Source organism: Girardinichthys multiradiatus, chromosome 5 (genome assembly GCF_021462225.1).
Source record: "Girardinichthys multiradiatus isolate DD_20200921_A chromosome 5, DD_fGirMul_XY1, whole genome shotgun sequence".
Lineage (NCBI taxonomy): Eukaryota > Metazoa > Chordata > Actinopteri > Cyprinodontiformes > Goodeidae > Girardinichthys > Girardinichthys multiradiatus.
In genome coordinates, this window is record NC_061798.1 from 9955017 (window position 1) to 9974993 (window position 19977).

The following is a 19977-nucleotide window of genomic DNA, read 5'->3' on the forward strand; positions in this document are numbered from 1 at the left end:
CAGCATCGACAATAGATGCGGAGAACATGGTCCACTCGGACTCTATTTCTCCAACATCCCTCGGAATCTGGTCAAAGCTTTCTCGGAGGTGAGAGTTTAATACATCCCTGGCCAAGTGGTCCGCCAGACGTTCCCAGCAGACCCTCACTATGCGCTTGGGCCTGCCAAGTCTGTCCGGCTTTCTCCTCCCGCAGCGGATCCAACTCACCACCAGGTGGTGATCAGTGGACAGCTCAGCCCCTCTCTTCACCCGAGTGTCTAAAACATGCGGCCGAAGGTCTGATGATACGACAACAAAGTCGATCATCGACCTCCTGCCTAGGGTGTCCTGGTGCCACGTGCACTGATGGACACCCTTATGTTTGAACATGGTGTTCATTATGGACAATCCGTGACTAGCACAGAAGTCCAATAACAAAACACTGCTCGGAGAGGCCATTCCTCCCGATCACACCTCTCCAGGTGTCACTGTCATATCCCACGTGGGCGTTGAAGTCCCCCAGCAGAATAATGGAGTCCCCATGAGGGGTACTATCCAGCACCATCGACTTGGACGCCAAGAAGGCCGGGTACTCCGCACTACCACTCGGCCCATGGGCTGAAATGATAGTCAGAGACCTCTCCCCAACCCGAAGGCGCAGGGATGCGACCCTCTCATCCACTGGGGTAAACCTCAACACGAGACGGCTGAGCTGGGGGGCGACAAGCAAACCCATCCCAGCCCGCCGCCTCTCCCCGCGGACCGCTCCAGAGTAGAAGAGAGTCCAGCCCCTCTCGAGGAGATGGGTTCCAGAGCCCACGCTGTGTGTGGAGGCGAGCCCAACTATTTCTAGTCAATATCTCTCGACCTCCCACACAAGCTCAGGCTCCTTCCCCCCCAGCGAGGTGACATTCCACGTCCCTAGAGCCAGCCTAGGCATCCGGGGATTGGGCCGCCGAGGTCTCCACCTTCGTCCGCCGCCTCATCCTCTTTGCACCGGTCCCTCACGGTTCCCCCTGCCAGTGGGGGGCCCACTGGGGGATGGTCTCATGTCTCTCGTTCGGGCTTTGCCCGGCCGGGTCCTGCGAGGAGCAACCCGCTCTCCGACGAGTCCCGACCCCAGGCCTGGTTCCAGGGTGGGACCCCGGCTCCACCGTACCGGGCGACGTCACGTGCCTCAATTTTGTAGTCGTCATGAGGGGTTCTTGAACCGCTCTTTGTCTGACCCGTCACCTAGAGCCTGTTTGCCATGGGAGACCCTACCAGGGGCATTTAAGCCCCAGACAACATAGCCTCTAAGATCATTCAAGCACTCAAACCCCTCCACCACGTTAAGGTGGCGGTTCAAGGAGGGGCAAAAAAAAAAAAAAAAAAAAAAAAAGAAAATTGTATAATGTGGGTTACTGCATAAATTCATAATTGAGTTATTTGAAACTAGAAAGCTAATAAAAATTTTAAGTCTGTTAATGTTAATATTGGTATTACATTCTTTAATGGCCACTTATGCAATTATAAGATGTAATTCTTGTTGTACATGAATTAGGGGCCGGAATGTTGTGGCCATTTATGTTGAATTATGTAAATCATAGGTTCTATTTAGTTTTAGGTGGTTAGAATATATTTCAGTTTGTTTGGAACTATGATATGAAATTAATTGTTTGGAATTATTATGATTTCTTTGGCAACTTTTAAGTCCCTCCCATTAATTTAAGAGATTAAGAACACACCGTGGGCGTGTGGCTGGGGTTCTTTGTTTGCAAAATGTCCGGTGTGATGACGGGAGGTTTTTTACAATGATTTTTTGACCACTTTTCGACCACTTTTTGACCTTGTAAGATGAGTTTAAGCCAACTTTCGTTTATATCAAAGTTGTACAAATTCTTTGGTTATTATTTTGCCTATAATTTGCAAGATATAAAAAGGATATTTTTCAAACAATCAAGTTGGAAGTATGTTCAAGAAACTAAACCACCTGTTGTCACTGACTGCCTTTTTTTTGGAACTATTTTGGCTTGGAAACAGAAAGGCCGTTACAGGTCTTGCACATCAAATATGGCAACACATTATTTACCTTATTTATGGACATTGTTAATAGCAGTAGATATGTTTCATTACATCTCTACACATAAACACGTAATGAATTAAGTGAAAGAGTGTTTTTTCCTTTTTCACAACACTGTAGGCGTTGCAATGTCAACCTTAACTTAGGGTCTCCCAGTTCACAAAGTCATACACAGAAAATATGACTAACTGAATAATTTGCAAAGTTTTGACCTCTTGTATAATGGATACATCAGTGCTGAATGTCATGAATGCAGCTAACTATGTAATGTAGGCGTACTGTATCCTGACAAAGAAGCTTTTTCTTACTGTACTGGTGCAAACTGCAGTGTTATGTAGAATAAGAAAAACAAAGGAAAAATGAATTCACACTGGCTGCTAAATGTCAAGAACAGCTGCTGCTCTCCTTGGTACCTATTCATCTCATGCACAAAAGATCCAATCAAGCACTAACAAGTTACAGTAAATGAGCATTGAATGTAAACACACACACAAAACTGTAAAAAACAGAAAAAGCCATTGGAAGATCAACTACGGCAAACTTAAATTTTTTTTACTCTGTCTTTAAAAGTTGTGTATGTTTTCCTTCCCTTTATGCCTTGAAACTCGTTATTGATTAAATATCAGTAAGATACTAGTTGTTGAGTGTTGTCACGCTTTTCTTTATTCATCCACAAATATTCCTTACATAACACCCTCGCATATGAACATATGAACATACTCTCCACTATGTTATATAACATAATAATATCAAATCCTTTTAAAATAAGTATATATATATATATTTTTTTTCAAAACAGATAATGGAAAATATAAGAAAACATTTATGTTTTGTGAAAGAAATTAATACGACATGTCAAAGAGGCCCATTTCTTTTATCCACTGGCCACCAGGCTGGATGGCTCCTAATCTACCCTGGATGTCGTGTCAAGTTGTGTGGCCCCCACAGAAAGTGAGCAAGATGGTAAGGGAGGTAAAATAAATCTGCCAGAGACTCGCATCTTGGGGGTCACCAAGTCCCCATAACAACCCTTAGATGGTGTCTATAGTATCACACAAAAGTAAGTACACCCCTCAAATGTTTGTAAATATAATACTATATCTTTTCATGGGACAACACTAAAGATACACTGCCTGGCCAAAAAAAAAGTCGCCACCTGGATTTAACTAAGCAAATAGGTACGAGCCTCCCGTTGGACAATTACTGCATGGGCGATTATGTTTCAGCTGGCAACAAGTCATTTAACCCCAACTGGTGGAAAAGATGTCAGTCGGTTTCAGAAGGGTCAAATCATTGGCCTCCATCAAGCAGTGAAAACATCTAAGGAGACTGTTGAATGTACCAAAATTGGGATAAGAACTGTCCAACGCATTATTAAGCACTGGAAGGATAGTGGGGACCCATCGTCTTGAAGGAAGAAATATGGCCGGAAAAAAATCCTGAATGATCGTGATCAGGGATCACTTAAATGTTTGGTGAAATCAAATCGAAGAAAAACAACAGTAGAACTCCAGGCTATGTTTAATAGTGAAAGTAAGAGCTTTTCCACACGCACAATGCGAAGGGAACTTAAGGGATGGGGACAGAACAGCTGTGTAGCCTTAAGAAAACCACTAATCAGTGACGCTAACTGGAAAAAAAACTGGATTTACCTGTTCCAGAGTGATGGGCACATCAGGGTAAGAAGAGAGGCAGGTGAAGTGATGCACCCATCATGCCTAGTGCCTACTGTGGGGGTAGTGGTATGATCTGGGGTTGCTGCAGTTGGTCAGGTCTGGGTTCAGCAACAGTATGTGTTCAAAGAATGAGGTCAGCTGACTACCTGAATATACTGAATGACCAGATTATTCCATCAATGGATATTTTCTGGGCTGCATGGTGGCGCAGTTGGTAGCACTGTTGCCTTGCAGCAAGAAGGTCCTGGGTTCAATTCCTGGCTGGGGGTCTTTCTGCATGGAGTTTGCATGTTCTCCCCATGCATGTGTGGGTTCTCACCGGGTACTCTGGCTTCCTCCCACAGTCCAAAGACATGCCTGTTAGGTTAATTGGTAACTCTAAATTGCCCTTAGGTGTATGAATGAGTGTGTGCATGGTTGTTTGTGTGTAGCCTTGCGATGGACTGGTGACCTGTCCAGGGTGTAACCCGCCTCTCGCCCATAGACTGCTGGAGATAGGCACCAGCTCCCCCGCGACCCACTATGGAATAAGCGGTAGAAAATGACTGACTGGATTTTTTTCTTCCCTGATGGCACGGGCATATTCCAAGATGACAATGCCAGGATTCATCGGGCTCCAGTTGTGAAAGAGTGGTTCAGGGAACATGAGACATCATTCTCACACATGGATTGGCCACCACAGAGTTCCAGAAGTACTGGAAACGAAAGGTTTGACTTGAGAAACATGAAACACAGGATGGATACGAAGGCTGGAAGGCAGGCGCAGACGAAGAGCAGAGGGACTGATGACTGAGTCGATAGTGTAGGGGCCAATGAAACGAGGAGACAGTTTTTTGGACATAGCCTTCAACGGGATGTCTCGGGAGGACAGCCAAACCTTTTGGCCAGGATGGTACGTCGGAGCAGACCGCCGTCTGCGGTCAGCGTACTTCTTGTTCTGGTCTGCTGTACAAAGGAGAGCTCGGGTAGCATTTTCCCGGATACGTTTACAATGTGGTGCCGAACGGATGCTACGCCAATGTCTTTCTCATCAGCAGGGAATAAAGGAGGTTGATAACCAAGGGAAATTTCAAAGGGAGAGAGGCCAGTTGCAGATGAGATTTGTGAATTGATTGCATATTCTACGCAGGGAAGATAAGCACTCCAGTCAAGAGGTTCGGTAGCAGTCATGCATCTGAGAATGGACTCCATCTGTTGGTTCATGCGTTCTGTCTGTCCATTAGATTGGGGATGATAACCAGAAGTCAGGGAGGCCTTGGCTCCAACGCCAAACAAAACTGTTTCAAAACACGAGAGATAAATTGGGGGCCACGATTTGACAAAATGTCCTGAGGTACTGTTTCCAGTACCGTGAAGGCAAAAAACATGCTGAACCAACAGCTGGGCAGTTCAAAAGGCAGATGGAAGTTTTTTTAGTGGTACAAGATGGCAGGACTTAGAAAAACGGTCAACTATGGTGAGGATGACTGTATTCCCTTTAGACATGGGTAAACCAGTTACAAAATCAAGAGCGATGAGTGACCAAGGGCGTTTGGGCGTACTGTGAGGCTGAAGTAACCCATAGGGGCACTGATTGCTCGATTTGTGTCTGACACAGACCGAACAAGCCTGCACATACTCAGTAACATCCTTGTGAAGGGATGGCCACCAAAATCGCCTAGAAATGAGTGAGATGGTTCTGCTAACCCCTGGGTGACCTGAAAATTTGGCCGTATGAAACCAGCGGATGAGTGTAAATCTAACAGACATAGGGACATACTTCCTGTTGGGAGGACCTGTACCAGGGTCCGGTTCATTTCGCAGGGCACTGTCAATAAGGTCCTCCACCTCCCAAACTAGGGCTCCAAAGGTCCAATGGGACGGCACAATGGGTTCAGCCTCTTTTTACTAACCTAGTTAAAGAGTATGTTGACTCAAATATTTTAACTTGGAATCGGATTGTTCTGTAAATAAATGCTAAGATTTTGGAGAGAAGTTGTGGTGTGTTTGTTCTGTATGTGTGCAGGGCTTGCTGTTTCCGAACTCCAGTGCTGGAATTTCCTCTTTTATCTATTGCTCTGTAATACCTCACCAAACTGGGCTGGTATTCACAGGAAAATACCTGTTGTTTGGCTAATGATCACTGTTGCCCAACAGTGGTGCCCTGATTTGTTAGTCTGACAGAAAATGTAGTATTCTAACTTTATTAATAATTTTGTTAATAATTGTTAGTTGTTAATTATAAATATTAGAAGTTCCTATTAGCCAAACCAAACGTATTGTTGCACAACAAACTTACTACGAAGGCTTGTTGGGTTTTCTTTTAGGTTACCACTCAGGTTAGAGATGTCAGCAGATAATAGCAAGCAAAAATTTTCAGTTGCTCTGCATCTACTTCTATGTGCCATGGAACCTGCTTAATTATGAAATATAGGGTGTCTTTTGAAAATCAAACTGGAAAAATGATCAGGCATCATGGGATAAATTTCCTCTGTTATGCTGATGATGCACAGCTATATTTATCCATAAATTATAATGAATCAAATTTGTTAGGTAAACTACAGGCATGTCTTGAAGACATAAAAACCTGGATGACCTTTAATTTTCTACTTAAATTCAGACCAGACAGAAGTTGTCATCTTTGGACCAGAGCCTTTGAAAAAGTAACCGCTCAGTCAGTCGCTTACTCTGGGTGGCATTAAATTGGTGTCCAGTAATAAAGTGAAGAACCGTGGTGTTGTCTTTGACTAGGAGACGTGATTTAAATTCCACATTAAACAGGTTACTAGGACTTCCTTTAGTAAACTTTGCAAAATTGTTGAAATGAGAAATAGCCTGTCCCAAAGTGACACTGAAAAACTAGTCCATGTATTTATCACTTTAAGACTGGACTATTGTAGTTCTTTACTACCAGAAAGTCCCAAAAGTTAAGCAGAACCAAAACACTTCCACGATAGTTCTGATAAAAAGTGAGCTCATATTTCTCGATTTATAACTATATTTTGTACGTTTAGTGACATGAGTACATATCACACATGATCGGTGATGGTTTCAAGCTTAAACCTTCATGAATCATGTAACAATTTCATGTTTTTCAATAAGATCCTTTTTTCTCTTAACTGATGATTTTCAGATAGAAATGATCAGCGAAAAAGGTGTAACCTTTATCAGGACCTCCATAAACGTACAAAGTAGTTGACCCTTTGGCTTTGTGCGAATACATTATCATACAGGCAGGCAGCTGTGTTCACATTGGTTGTCCCAAAGGGCACATATTGAGATTTTATATGCAGGTCTATTCCTTCCAGCATGATGTCAGAACATGCATTGTGTGTAAAAGGTCAGTGACCTTTCTCTGAATCATTACTTGATCCCTGAACCATGCTTTGACCCTTTGTAGGTACCAGCTGAGCCCCATTCTGATTCTTCCTAAACGGATTTAGGCTTAACTGCTTTGCTTTATTTACCAACAAACAGTTAATAGTTTAACACTATGACTTTAATCAGCTTAATAATGAAACAAATACCTTCTTTGAAGTTGGAAAACAAATCTACATGAATGAAACAGCAAAGGTAAAATCATGTTCTCTACCTTATAAAAGTATTCACACCCTTTCCATGTTTTAGTTCAGAAACTTCAATGTATTTTTATAGGATTTTATGTGACAGTCAATCACAAACTAGTGTATAGTTACTAGTCTTATTTTACAAAAAAGAAATCTGAAAAATATGGCATGTAGTTGATCTAAGCCCCCCTTTAATCTGATGCCCCAAATTAAGATCCAGGGCATCCAATTGACTTTAGAAGCTTTTGAATCCCTGCTCCATGCATGTTGAAGAGCTAATTTAATCATTTGATTGAGCTGTGTTGGAGGAGGGAAGTATCTAAAAGTTGCTCTCAAGGACTAGACGCCTGGTTTAGATAAAAGCATATTCATGAATTAGAAGGGCCTAGTTAAAGTCCAGACTTAAATCCAATTGAATATCTATGACAAAACCTAAAAATAGATTAGATATCTATCCAATCTGGCTGACAATGAGCTACTTTGCAAAGATGAATGGGCAAATATTTCTGGTACAGGCCTACCCCAATATGATTATAAGGATGTTCTTGACTCAGGGGTCAGATTCTGATTATACAGGCATGCCAACCTTTTCAGATTTTCATTTGTAAAACAAATCTTAGAGAACTATGTATTTTCCTCTATGTCACAATTTTGCATTATATTAAGTTAATCTGCGACAAGATTCATAAAACTCTAAAAGGCAAGCAAGAAGGATATTTTTCTATTTTACTGTAATACTTTATGCTGCCACTAGAGGCTTGTTCTTTGTTTTTCTGTTTTAAAAGACAAAGCCACTAGTGGCAGAAAAAAACGTATTACAAAAACCCCAAATATGGCTCTACAAAAACTGTTTTACCTGCTTGCCTTTCAGGGCCTCCGTAGAAAAAGTTGTATTTATACCTATAAAAAAAAAAAAGCTTAACCGCCGCAGATCTCCATCTGTTCTTAGTTATGAAAGTGTTAACATTACACACATTTACCGAAACCCGGTCCACCGTTCCTGAGGTGCCATGAACAAAACAGCCAAATGTCTGCAGCATCCTTACACATTTGGCTCTCATCTAACTGCAAGTATCAAATATCCAACTCATATGGAGATTAATACTATGTGAAACAAACAGATGAAGGCAGAGTTTAATAAAATCCGATATAACACTAACCCTAACAGCACAGCCGACACGACCACACTGTGCATCTGTTCCTCTGCTGGTGATCGATATCTAATTAAAATAGCAGACATGTCTGTGTGTGTGTGTGTGTTTGCATGGATGAGGGTGTGTGATTTATAGTCCAGTTTCCTCCTCATTTTCAGAGTAAAGTTAAAACTAAAGGTCACCTCAGCTGGTATCCAGGGGGTCTGTGTTGGTGACCCTTCAACACGCCACATGTACAAGATAGATTCATGGAGGACACAGAAACACAAACACAGAATAACTAATGACTGTTTCAATCTCAGCCCTCTGTTATAAAAATCCGTTCCTTTTCCTGCTAAGACACAACACTTACTGACACAACTCAGTGGGAACAGATGAGTTAGTCATTACAGATTAAATATAAACAACACACACACAGCAATCTTAAAGTCAGCTGAACGGAGCAGAACACTGAACTGCTCGAGTGTCTGAGGTTTACAGGGAGGTAGAAGTGGAGTGTTGACATGTTGTTGCTTCCAAAGCTGCATCAGTTTTTTCTTTCATATCTGATGGACTTGACTGATTGTTTTCCCACTCTTAGACACTTCTTCTCCTCTTTCATATTTCATATTATGGCTTCTCTCTTCTGAGCCTTTCTGACTTATTATCACAAAAAATGTTGTCTCCTCTCAGTCTTCTTACCTGTCTTGTAGGGTCCCTCTCTTCATTTTTCATAGTAGTCTTTGATTACTGCACTAGTTGCCTGTTTGTGGAAGGACATAATTTATTTATCCACACTTGTTGGTATACAAGGCACTGAATGGAAGTGTTGGCTGACGGAGGCTTTGTTGAAGCTTTGTCACTTGAACCAGAATGATATATTTTGAATACACTTCTGGATTTATTTAACATTTATATGTATTTACATATAACCTAGATTCGAGTGATTAACTAATTAAAATGTTCATTTAACACTCTGAAATATCAGGAAAAAAAAACTTATGAAGTAAGTATGAAAATTGTCAGCAGGCAGTTATAGAAAATGTTAATGCAATAACTTAAAACCTCAAAACTTCAACATATTGCTCTCATCCAATACATGAATCGTATTACATAATTTCATTATTTGTAACAATGGAGGGAGCTGCAACAGAGTGATTCAAGGACTGATGGAAGCATGTCTTAGTATTAAATCTATGTTCTGCCTATTCACATTGCTTTACAAATAAGTTATCAGTCTCTTCATTTGACAGACCAGCTGGTCACTATTGGAAAACCTCTTTGGTGAAAGCTACATCCTACTTTTAGATCTACTTTCCAGGAATATTTTACCTGTTCATCAAGTCTCACAATTCAAGCTCAATAATTTATACAGAACCAGCAATATCTGCCATGTTATGCACCCCGCATCTCTGGCAGCTTTAATGATTCCAGTGTTTTGGATTCAGTTTAACCTTACTGATTTGATGTGTTTCATCATGATTTGTTTTACAGTTAACTACTTATGTTGATTGTATTGAATGCTATTGTGCTGGGCTCTGCACCATTGAAAATTAGGGATGTTCTTAAATGGGCTTTCCAAGGACTAAATAATAAATTATAAAGGGATACATATCCTTTAAGATTGAAGATTAAGCAAATATGTGTAAAAAGCCGTGAAAGCGACTACAGATTTCTACTTCTGTAACTTAGGTTTGAATTTCCACAGGTGACAACTTTTAAAACCCTTCGACAAAAACTAACCGTTGCATTTATAAATACAGGGACTAGAAAGACCAAATGAATATGAACCATTTGCCTTTATTTTAGCTGTAGTTCTTTAATGACTAGAAATATTTTAATCTGTAAAATAATTGACTCAGGTCATATGTCTGGTTACCCTTTGATCTGTCACTAATTTGTATGACAGGATCCTGTTTGCTGTTAGAACATCAGAAAACAACATCGGATCTGTATCTCTGTTTAATGTTTCTGAAAGTTAGTTCTCCTTTGTTGTTGGGGTACATTTTTATATGTTTTGTGAATGACAGTCTGTCCCAAAAATGCATTAAGTTCAATGTCACTGTACATGCGGTTATTAATGTGTCTTCCATCCGCACCTTTCAGCTTGTACAGTCAAAACATTGACCAAGATCTGTCTGCTTGCAGCAGCTTTTCAGCTGACAGACAGATTTTCCTTTAGAAATCTACCAGTTGCAAAGTACTGAGATTTCATCTTTTGTAACATTATCACAAACTACTTTTCTCACTAATGCCTCTCATGTTCGCTTACTGTGAATTTAGTTCACTGGTTCAACTACATGTAGTACTTCAGTTACTGCGCTTATTGATTTGATGTATTTCTTCAAGATATATTTTGTAAAAAGGTTTCTCTTCCAATTGTTCAGCTAATATACTCTAACCCTTCAGCTGAAAGGTGAAGTTACTTTGCAAATAACTGAAATGTATTCTTCTTTTCCACTTTTAAGATGACAGTTTTGCTACTTCAGCAGATAAGCTTACAAGTCTGGTTGGACTTTTCTAAATTTTCTGATTTATTACAACTGAGCAACTGTTTTTTCATTCACTACAGCTTCTTCATTAGTTTTCAGCTTGAATATACCTATTTCAGTAGATCAGCAAGAAGTGTTTGGTTTTTTTTAGTATCTGCTGTTCTTGATAATGTTTACAACTGTTTTTTTGTTGACTTTAGCTTCTACAACATTTTCAGGTTAAAGTACTGCTTCTTCAGTAGATAAGAAGACAGTTCCCCTTTTTTTTAAAGTTTGCTCCAATGAATTTGTTAGGATTTTTTTTATATTAACTTCAGATTCTTCAGTAGATAAATGTGAGCTTACAGTCTTCACACTGCATTTTTGCAGGAAATGCAAATGTTTCTAGTTACTGAGAGTGTTTCTTTGACTGAATTTCTCTTTGCTATGCTCTATTGTAAATGAATATTGGAAGAAGTGGTCCTCTTGATGAAGGACTGACAACCCCCTACATCCCACCATGTCTGCGGGGACGACAGAGAGACAAACCCATCTGTCCACAACTCACACATGCATAGACTTCTCTAATATTGACATGAGGCTGATTCTGACTTGTTGTAAATTAACATAGACAACAAGCAGATGGCGTAACGGTAGGATCGGAAAACAGAACCTCACAGAGTGTGTATAGGATGAAGAGTAGAGCTCTCAGTCCCACCTGCCAGCACACCACACACGTAGATCAGTCCGATCCTCAGGGCACCGTGGACCATTTCAAGGGGCACTCCCACCAGCAGCTGCATGGCCATGTTCAGGCTCAGATGCTCAATCCTATAACACACACACAAACACACATTAGCACCATCAGTGCCAGATATTTGATCCATTAGGAAGAATGTAGATGGTAGAAGCTCCAGGCGGATCGTTAGACCTGGGCTTCTGAGGCTGAAGCCTCTGATGTTTTAAAAGTATTAAAAAGATGCATTAAGCCACATAATTACATTGGATTTCACATTTCTATCTAAAAACAATCAGATTTGTTTTTATTGTGTTCCAAATAATCACTGCCTGCTCCACCTAAGGTGACAATGAGTTAACAGAAAAAAACAATAGTTATTTCTGCACACGCAGCACCACAACTGCGCAACTATGTGCACAGGCAGAGGCGGACTGGCAATTCGTCTATTCTGGAGAAGTCTAGAGTGACTGTTTAGTCCAGGGCCGATGGCCTGCCTTGTTCAGTAGAAAGTTACATTGAGTGCATTAAACAGGGACAGAACAGAGCTCATTTTAGAGCAGGCGTGGAGCCAACCAGAGAGTGGGAAGCTTGGTGCGTGTGTGTGCCCAGGAACAGGTGAAGGCAGAGCGGCATAACCCAGGATGAAGCTAGCGGTAAAACCTGAATGCTGGCTTAGAATGGGCTAATTGTAAGTTACAGCTAATCACTGATTCACGCAGCAAGACATGAGGTGGAGGTTCACTAATGAGCATCATCAGGGTCATGACGAGGAACAGAGAGCAGAGGGACTTTCACCTGAGCTACATGTAAAGTTAAATGGCCTGGCAGTGATAGAAAAGAGTAGGAACTTTCTCTGTGAGCTTCTAGCTGGATTAATCATGATGTGAAAAAATTTGGCCCTTTAGTTCACTCAAAATCAAAGCATTTAATCCTAAAGTTTCTAAACTCCTGAAAAATGTTCTTCACAGTAGGACATTGCAGCAGCCAGTCCGATAGTCCAGTTCTACATGTAGACATAAAAAAAGTTTTGCTCAATAAACCAGGAAAATATCTCCTGCTGACAGAAAGTCATAGTAGAAAGAGGAAGAGTAAGCCGCCTTCTTCTTTTTCAAATCTTCTGATCCTAAATACACAGCTCTCCTTTCAAAGAAGGATGAATTTTAATGAAATGTTTTGAAAGCCTTTGGCATAATTAAAATTAGTGTTTTAGGATCTTACCTTTTGACTAAGATGTAAGAAAATCCACTTTATACCTGTTTCCTTTTTTGAAATTAAGACCATGGAGCCTCAGGAGTAGAACAACCTTGATGAGATTATAACGTTTAAAAAGATCATTTACGTAGATGAGAAAAGAAGCACGTTTATTTGACCCACAGTAAACAACTCTGAGTTTAAGAACAAATTTGCCAATAGAAATTCAGATTAGGTTTTTTTCTTCATAACAAAAAATGTGTCATTATCTGCTTCAGCAAAATGTTTGTTTCCTCAATCCTAAACTCTTTCTCCTCATCCTCCATTTAGCTTCTAACCAAAAATCAAAACCAAGTAAAATTGTTGTAAACCTTTTTTGTTTTATTCACATTTACATTCAATTCAAACCTAGCTGAGACAGAGAACTGGTACAACGTCTTCTATGTTATTTTATCTTTAAATTGCTTATAAACTTAGCCGATGTTTCATGAAAATTCAAATATTTTGGGTCTGGGATACAGCCCCCAAAGTTGTCAAGACCCTAAAAGTGTTTCGGGGGTCTGGAATGCATTAATTGTATTTCAATTCATTTCAATGAGTAAAGTGGATTCCACATATGAATAATTCCAGTTAAGAGCTCCATCGTGAAACAAAATAACTTATAAAGCAGAGGCACCACCAGGGGTGTTTTAGGGTGTGAACCATTGAGGTCTTTAGCCCAGGCCCTAAATAGTAAAATTTTCATCAGACAACGGCCCAGTTTATAAGTCACTTAAAGTTAAAGAGACACAAGATATGTTGTAGCAGCTCTCTGCCTTGGCTGGGTTTTCACTGAAGGTAAATTATTGTGAATCAAACAAAAAAAGCTTCACAATAATTTGACTTGGTTTTAATTTTTGTTAGTAGTTGACGCGAAGGATGAAGAGAAACAGTTTTCAACTAACGAAAAAAACATTTGGCTGAAGCAGATAATGACACATTTTGGAATATTTAGAAACTACTTTCTGCTCAGTCTGTTGGACTGACGTTATTCTTAATGATGCTGGTAATGTAACTAAAATTATCATCTGGTTAAGTAGGTGATGAATTTAAGTCAATGTAGAGAATGAATAAAGTCTAAGTAAACCGTGGATCACTAAACTGTAACAACATATATAAATAACATATATATTTTGCAACAAAGTTTCAATTCTTTTTACAAAAAATCTGTAAGTAAATTATGTTATTATATGTTATTTATATAGCACTTTTCACAGATACAAATATTAGAAACGCTGTACAGTAAAGCATAAAATACATAAAACAGAAGTGCAAAGAAAAATAATTAAAAACAAAACATAACAATAAACCAACAAAGGAGAGTAAACAAAAGGTAGAAATATCGTATCTAAACTATCTATGTCTAGCATTGGTTAGGAGAAGTGCGGGTGCTACTACAAAAAAGCAGAAAACAGTTAGGTCAGACAGCTGTGTAATTTCTCTGAACAAATTTGGGTTTCTGCTTAAGGTTCTGTCAGTACTAGGCAAATTCCCCCTCTTGGCTACAAGTATGGCTGCCCTTGGCTTTAACAGCTTTTCTGTGTGCCCCAGGAGGTTACATTGAGGCTGGGAGGTTGTTGGTTCTATGACCCAGTCTGGACACCTTGAAGGTTCCTCTCTCTGGATTCAGAACTAAATTATGATCAAATAAAGAGCAGTGGTCTTGATTAATAAGCAGGTGTGTGTCTGCAGCAGGTGCACAAAGGCAAAACAAACAAAGCTTGCTGGAGCTTAAAGATTAGACGGTGAATAAAAAAAAGGTGTTATGAATAAAGAAATCGCCACCGAATCACTTTAAAAAGTGGATCAGGCTTGTCTTTGTCAAACTGGGCTCTTTCTTGGTGCCGGGTCTATGTCCTTCCAAGTTAGACTGCCCATGTAGCCTTCAGTCTCAATCTCTGTCCTCTGACTGAGCAAACACCAGGGGAATTTTCTTTTTAGTTGCACTACAAAGCTGCATAAGAAAAGGTTTTCAAACCCTTTCATTTACATTTCCAGAGGGACAGAATCTCATTAGAAACCCTAGATAAGATATTACTGGCTGGGGGCAGAAGTCTTACTCAAGGTTACCAACATACATTAAGAGCAGAATAAGGTCATTCACTTTAGAAGAATTATTTGACATGTATGTAAAAGTATTCATCTAATTACACAATTTAACAGCTTCATAGTCATAAATATTACATTGTGCCATGTTTTTATCAAATGCAGAATCACCATCTGCAGGATAAAAAATTATCTCATCCGAATCTAACGTTAGGATAAAGGCCTTTTCAACTGTAATGGTCACAATGTGCAAAAAGGTAAGATTTCTGAGCATCTCCAACAATTTATCAATCAATGTGTTTGGGCTTCATCCTAACATTTAACACTTGCTATCAAAATCACCTGTTTCCTTTACAAATGAACTTCACTGGTATATAAGTCTACTGCTACACCTCAGTATTGGGACACTGATGTAATAGTAAAAGTTGTAAGAGTTTTGCTTACGAAAGACCAATTCAGCCATCGCTGACCACTTTTAACAACCAAAGTGTTCAGAGTCAGAGAAAGATTTCACATAATGCTTTGGGAAAAATATTTGCCTTGTGTTTAAGTCAGGGGTGTCAAAACCTTAAATATGGACAAACTGGATTTATGTTTATTTGTAAAACTAAAATAGTTATGCTTTAATCAGAAATCCGAACTTCAACAGCCGAACAAATGCATTTTTTATGGGACGAGTAGTGTGATTGTCATGCAAATTACACGACCAGCTGGTGGCCTACTAATAATAGATATACGACTTTATCACGTGGGATGGATACAATGCATCACTGGCCAGATGTGGTCTGCGGGCCTTGAGCTTTACATGTCTGGTGTCAGTGAAAAGAATCGGAAGTGTGGATGTATCTGAGATAAACATGGGATGGTTAAGTGTATCCATTTGTCACTCAGCTTTGTCAGAGTCACTTTTAATGTGAGCAATCTACAGTGAAGTACTACATATCACGGTGGAAAACAGGATCAGTTGGTGAACAGTCCCTAACCTACCACAATGTCAATAATATCTGTATCTGATGCAGAATTTCAACTAAACTGAGGAATAAAGGGTCACAAAAAGGGACCAAAACGTTCTTTAACACTAATATTCTATTAAAGATGAAAAAAGGTATTGAAAAAGTAGATAATGAAGTATGGAATTATCACATCATGAAATATACAGTTCCACTGAGCCTTGTGCTTTCAGTCAGTTTCCTGGGTTTTATAGCTCACAAATTCCCAAGTTATCAGTGAACCACCTCTGAACCTCTTTTTATCATAGGCCCTGTTGTCTTCTTTCAAAATATAGCTTTTATGGCAAAATTCTAAAGTATGGACGTGGATTGAGGGTTTTTTAATTCATATCCTTGTGCTGTTCCTCCTCTGTGATTTCAGCAGCAGTACAACGCCCACTTTTCTACTGGCACATGAAGTTAGCAGTCATAAACCTTTGCTGTTGATTTTCTGTCACTTCGGTGAAAAGATTTTTGCAGATTCTCAGATTACATTAAAACTCTTTATGCACAGAGGGTAAAATCATCTATTTATGTGCAGCTTAAGTAAAAAAAAAATATGTGAGTCTTTACTCATTAAAAACCTTGCCTAACAAGGATTCTGTTTCATAGTAAATATTACTGATTCGTTGTTGGTTAAACTAAGACATTATCAAAGCGTCTACCTCATTGTTTTTATAAATAAAGCAGCTGTCATCAAGGATGATATGCAAAGAAAAAAACAAAAAAAAAAATAAAATCAACAGATTGTGACATGTTTCTTTTCTTTTCAGCACTTTGAGGCTTGTCTTTTCACCATTACCACTCCTGCTACAATTTATCCCCAGTAAATTACCATTTTATTAGCTCTCTTTATGGCTGAGACTATGTTACCCCTAGGAGTAATTAAATCTGGATGACTGTAGTTGAGCTGATGAAAACCACTATCCTCTTCCCATAGGAGTGTAGATGATGTGCAACAGGATTTTATCTGATTATTACATTATGAATTATTACTTTTTATGATAGCAAAATCAAAGTGTAAATACATTGGAACAATAAACCCCCCAAAATAATCCCTTCTGTGTTACCATGACACTATAGCTGTTGTAAAAGATTATTTTACCATTGCTGTTGATTTGTTTTGTAATTTCTCACATGGTGACAAATACCAACTGCATCCCAACTCACATTTCTTATCTGCCCAACTCCAATTTGTTCTCTGCTTTTTTTCTAGCTTCGTCTACAATGCGAAAAAATAACTGCTGTATATTTTTGGAAATGGAAGTTTTCACCAACAACCTTTCATACAATTCAGTTTCTAAAATGAAATAATTTTATTGTAGATACAGGTCAGGTCAAATGTTTAGGCACCCATAACAACTCATTTTGACAGAGTAAGTTTGTCTTAATTGTTCTCACTGGTACAAGTACTAATGTATGCTCATGAAGGCTTATATCCCAAACAGGTAAACAAATGAGATATTTTATTTAAATTATTTGATGTCACATAAAATGTTTTTATTCCATACCGGGGTCTAAAAATCTGGGATTAGCAATACATTATTACAAACAGATGTTAGTTTACTAGATTAGACTCACCCAGTATGCATGAAAACGTAGCTGAAGTACCTCCAGGACTGGGCTCGAAGCTGGGGGTGGTAGGGTAGGGGGCTTTTTAGGAAGGATGGGCTGGACACCTGCAGGACCAGGCGATCCAGCTGGATTCCATAATACATGAACACCACGACCTGACAGAGCACAGGGAAACACAGAGGGCACATTCAGGAAAATATTTCAGGTTCACATTAGTTAAACTGAGAACAATATGGCGTCCAGATCTTACAGTACGGAAGCACAACCTCTTATATTTATTCAGTGTAGATCAATAGTTCTTGTATATACAGGGCTTGATCTTCAAAAGATTTGCGTGTACAAAACCGCACGCAAACCTGTTTGCATCAGCAAAGTTGATTTACAAACGAGGAGGTAACCGGATTGCATGTGCAAAATCAGGGGAACTGCAGGTGCAAACGTTTAGCGAGTCTGCCTTCATGGATGTGCAAAACATATGATAATGATCCAAACGCGCAAATTCATGGGAGAAGGATATGCAAATGTCATCCCTTACCACCCGCTGTGCGATTTTCAAAGCCTGAAACGGTTTGTGGGCAAAAGTTTTGTGTGGGGATTTAGCACATTTAAATGCAGGCGCTAACTGAGACGCAAAAATGTCTGCTGTCTCTGATTTGGAGCCAGTCACAAACAAAAGCCATGATATTTCTCCTATGGTAAAACTTGCAACACTTCATTAAACATCATTCCAGCGTAACATCGCCGTCAATGATCATCTGTTGAACGTGCACTAACCTGATCATGGCAAAATGTGCACATAAGTGATCAAGTGCGCACAACCTGTAATTGCACATCATGCAAAAGACCCACTGTGTTTTGATGTTGATAATATAATTAATAGGAAAGAACTAAAGACATTATAAGGCAGATTAAATCCTTCATTTGCAAACTGGATTCTAAAATCACTTCTTAGCAGGTGAAAAATCCCCATTTTAAGGCAGCTTTTCCATGTGGTGACAGTCTATGCTTTAACCTTGTCACTAAACAAGCATTATTGACAGTAACGTTATGTCACTGCAGGGCAATCGGAGCCTGATCAGTTTGATTATGTTGTTTAAATGTGAACATATGCAAGAGGAGGGTTTTGTTTATGCAGTTGAAAATTATTTTGTCACCAAAAAACAATTTAAAGAATCAAACACGGTGTTTATCATTTAAAATATTGGTAAAACAAATTTAGTAAAATCACTGGAAAATAATTTCTTTTTTTGTACATAAATGTTTGATTTAACTTTTTTGCCGGACAGTTATGTGACGCTATGTTTTAAAATTAGTAAATCTATAACATGCAGATTGCCAACTCCTACAACAATCTATTTTTATGTTGCTAATATTACGTTCACGCTTAAATATTGTGGCTATTTATGATAAACTCCGAACTCTTCAAACATACTCTCAAAAAAAAAACAACAGAACCTGGTCTCCGAGAAGAATTAAAAGATCAAGGGAGACAAATGAATTACCAGACATATTTGTCCTTTATATTCTTAATATTGATTGGCCAATTTGTTGCAAGTTATGTCGAGCAAGATAAGAGAAATTATCTCATCAGGGCAGATGACAATCCTACTGTGAGTAGCACAACAAAAGTTAACTAACTGTAACAGTCCAGAAAAGCATTGGCCGAACAGAACAGAAGGAAAAAATCAGCAACTTGAGCATTTATAACGATGCAACGTAACAATCCCTGCATATTTCTAGCAACACAGCAGAGGAGCTGTTTGCTTTTCCTCTTGTTCCAGTTATTAGCACACACAATTTCCTCATATGAATAGGGCGGTCTGCCCCTGTTTCGCATCTGCTACCAATTGCACGCGTAATCATTGAAATTGCATGCAACATGCCCACTTATTGCACGTGCAATTTATTAATAGTACACGCAAATTAGCACCCGCTATGTGGGATCAGGCCCACAGTGCCTTGCTAAATGATTCACACCCATTGAACTGATCAACTTTATTTCATTTCAATCACAAACTTCAACGTGTTTTATGACCAACACAAAGTAGTGAATCAGGCTAAATGTTTTTTTATTTCTTCGTTGTTAAGAGACTAAATGTGGGTTTAGTTCCCCATGAATGAATTGTTTGTGCAGCCACCTTCCGTAACCAGTCTTACGTATTAATATGGTTTTATCTAAACCTTTGCATTGTAGCTCTGGCAGTATGTTTGGGGTAACTGTTCTGCTGGAAGGTGAACCTCCACCCCAGTCTCACATCTTTTGCAGCAGCTGACAGGTTTTCCTCCAGTTTTGCCCAGTTTTAGCTGCAACTATCTTCATTTCCACTCTATCCAGCTTTCCATTTTTCAGGTGAGAAAAATGCTGTATCCCCCACAGCATACTTCTGTCACTATGTGTTCATGGTATTCGACAATGTTAGTTTTTCTTTCACCCAAATGTTTTTTTTTTCCAAGTAGGTCAAAAAGTTACAGTTTAGTTTAATCTGAAAAGAGCACCACGTGTGTTTTGTGTCCTCTACATGGCTTGTGGT

At 39.3% G+C, this 19977-nt stretch overlaps 1 protein-coding gene across 5 annotated transcripts in view; it reads right to left on the reverse strand.

Annotated features, from left to right (window-relative positions):
* Window positions 1-19977, reverse strand: part of rhbdl3 (rhomboid, veinlet-like 3 (Drosophila)) — a 119348-nt gene that overhangs the window by 15300 nt on the left and 84071 nt on the right. For all 5 annotated transcript variants that reach the window (XM_047366464.1, XM_047366463.1, XM_047366465.1 and 2 more), the window contains 2 exons: window positions 17453-17601; window positions 11586-11698 (listed from right to left, as the gene is read on the reverse strand). In XM_047366464.1, the coding sequence (XP_047222420.1) occupies window positions 11586-11698; window positions 17453-17601 (262 nt within the window). The remainder of the gene's footprint in view (window positions 1-11585; window positions 11699-17452; window positions 17602-19977) is intronic.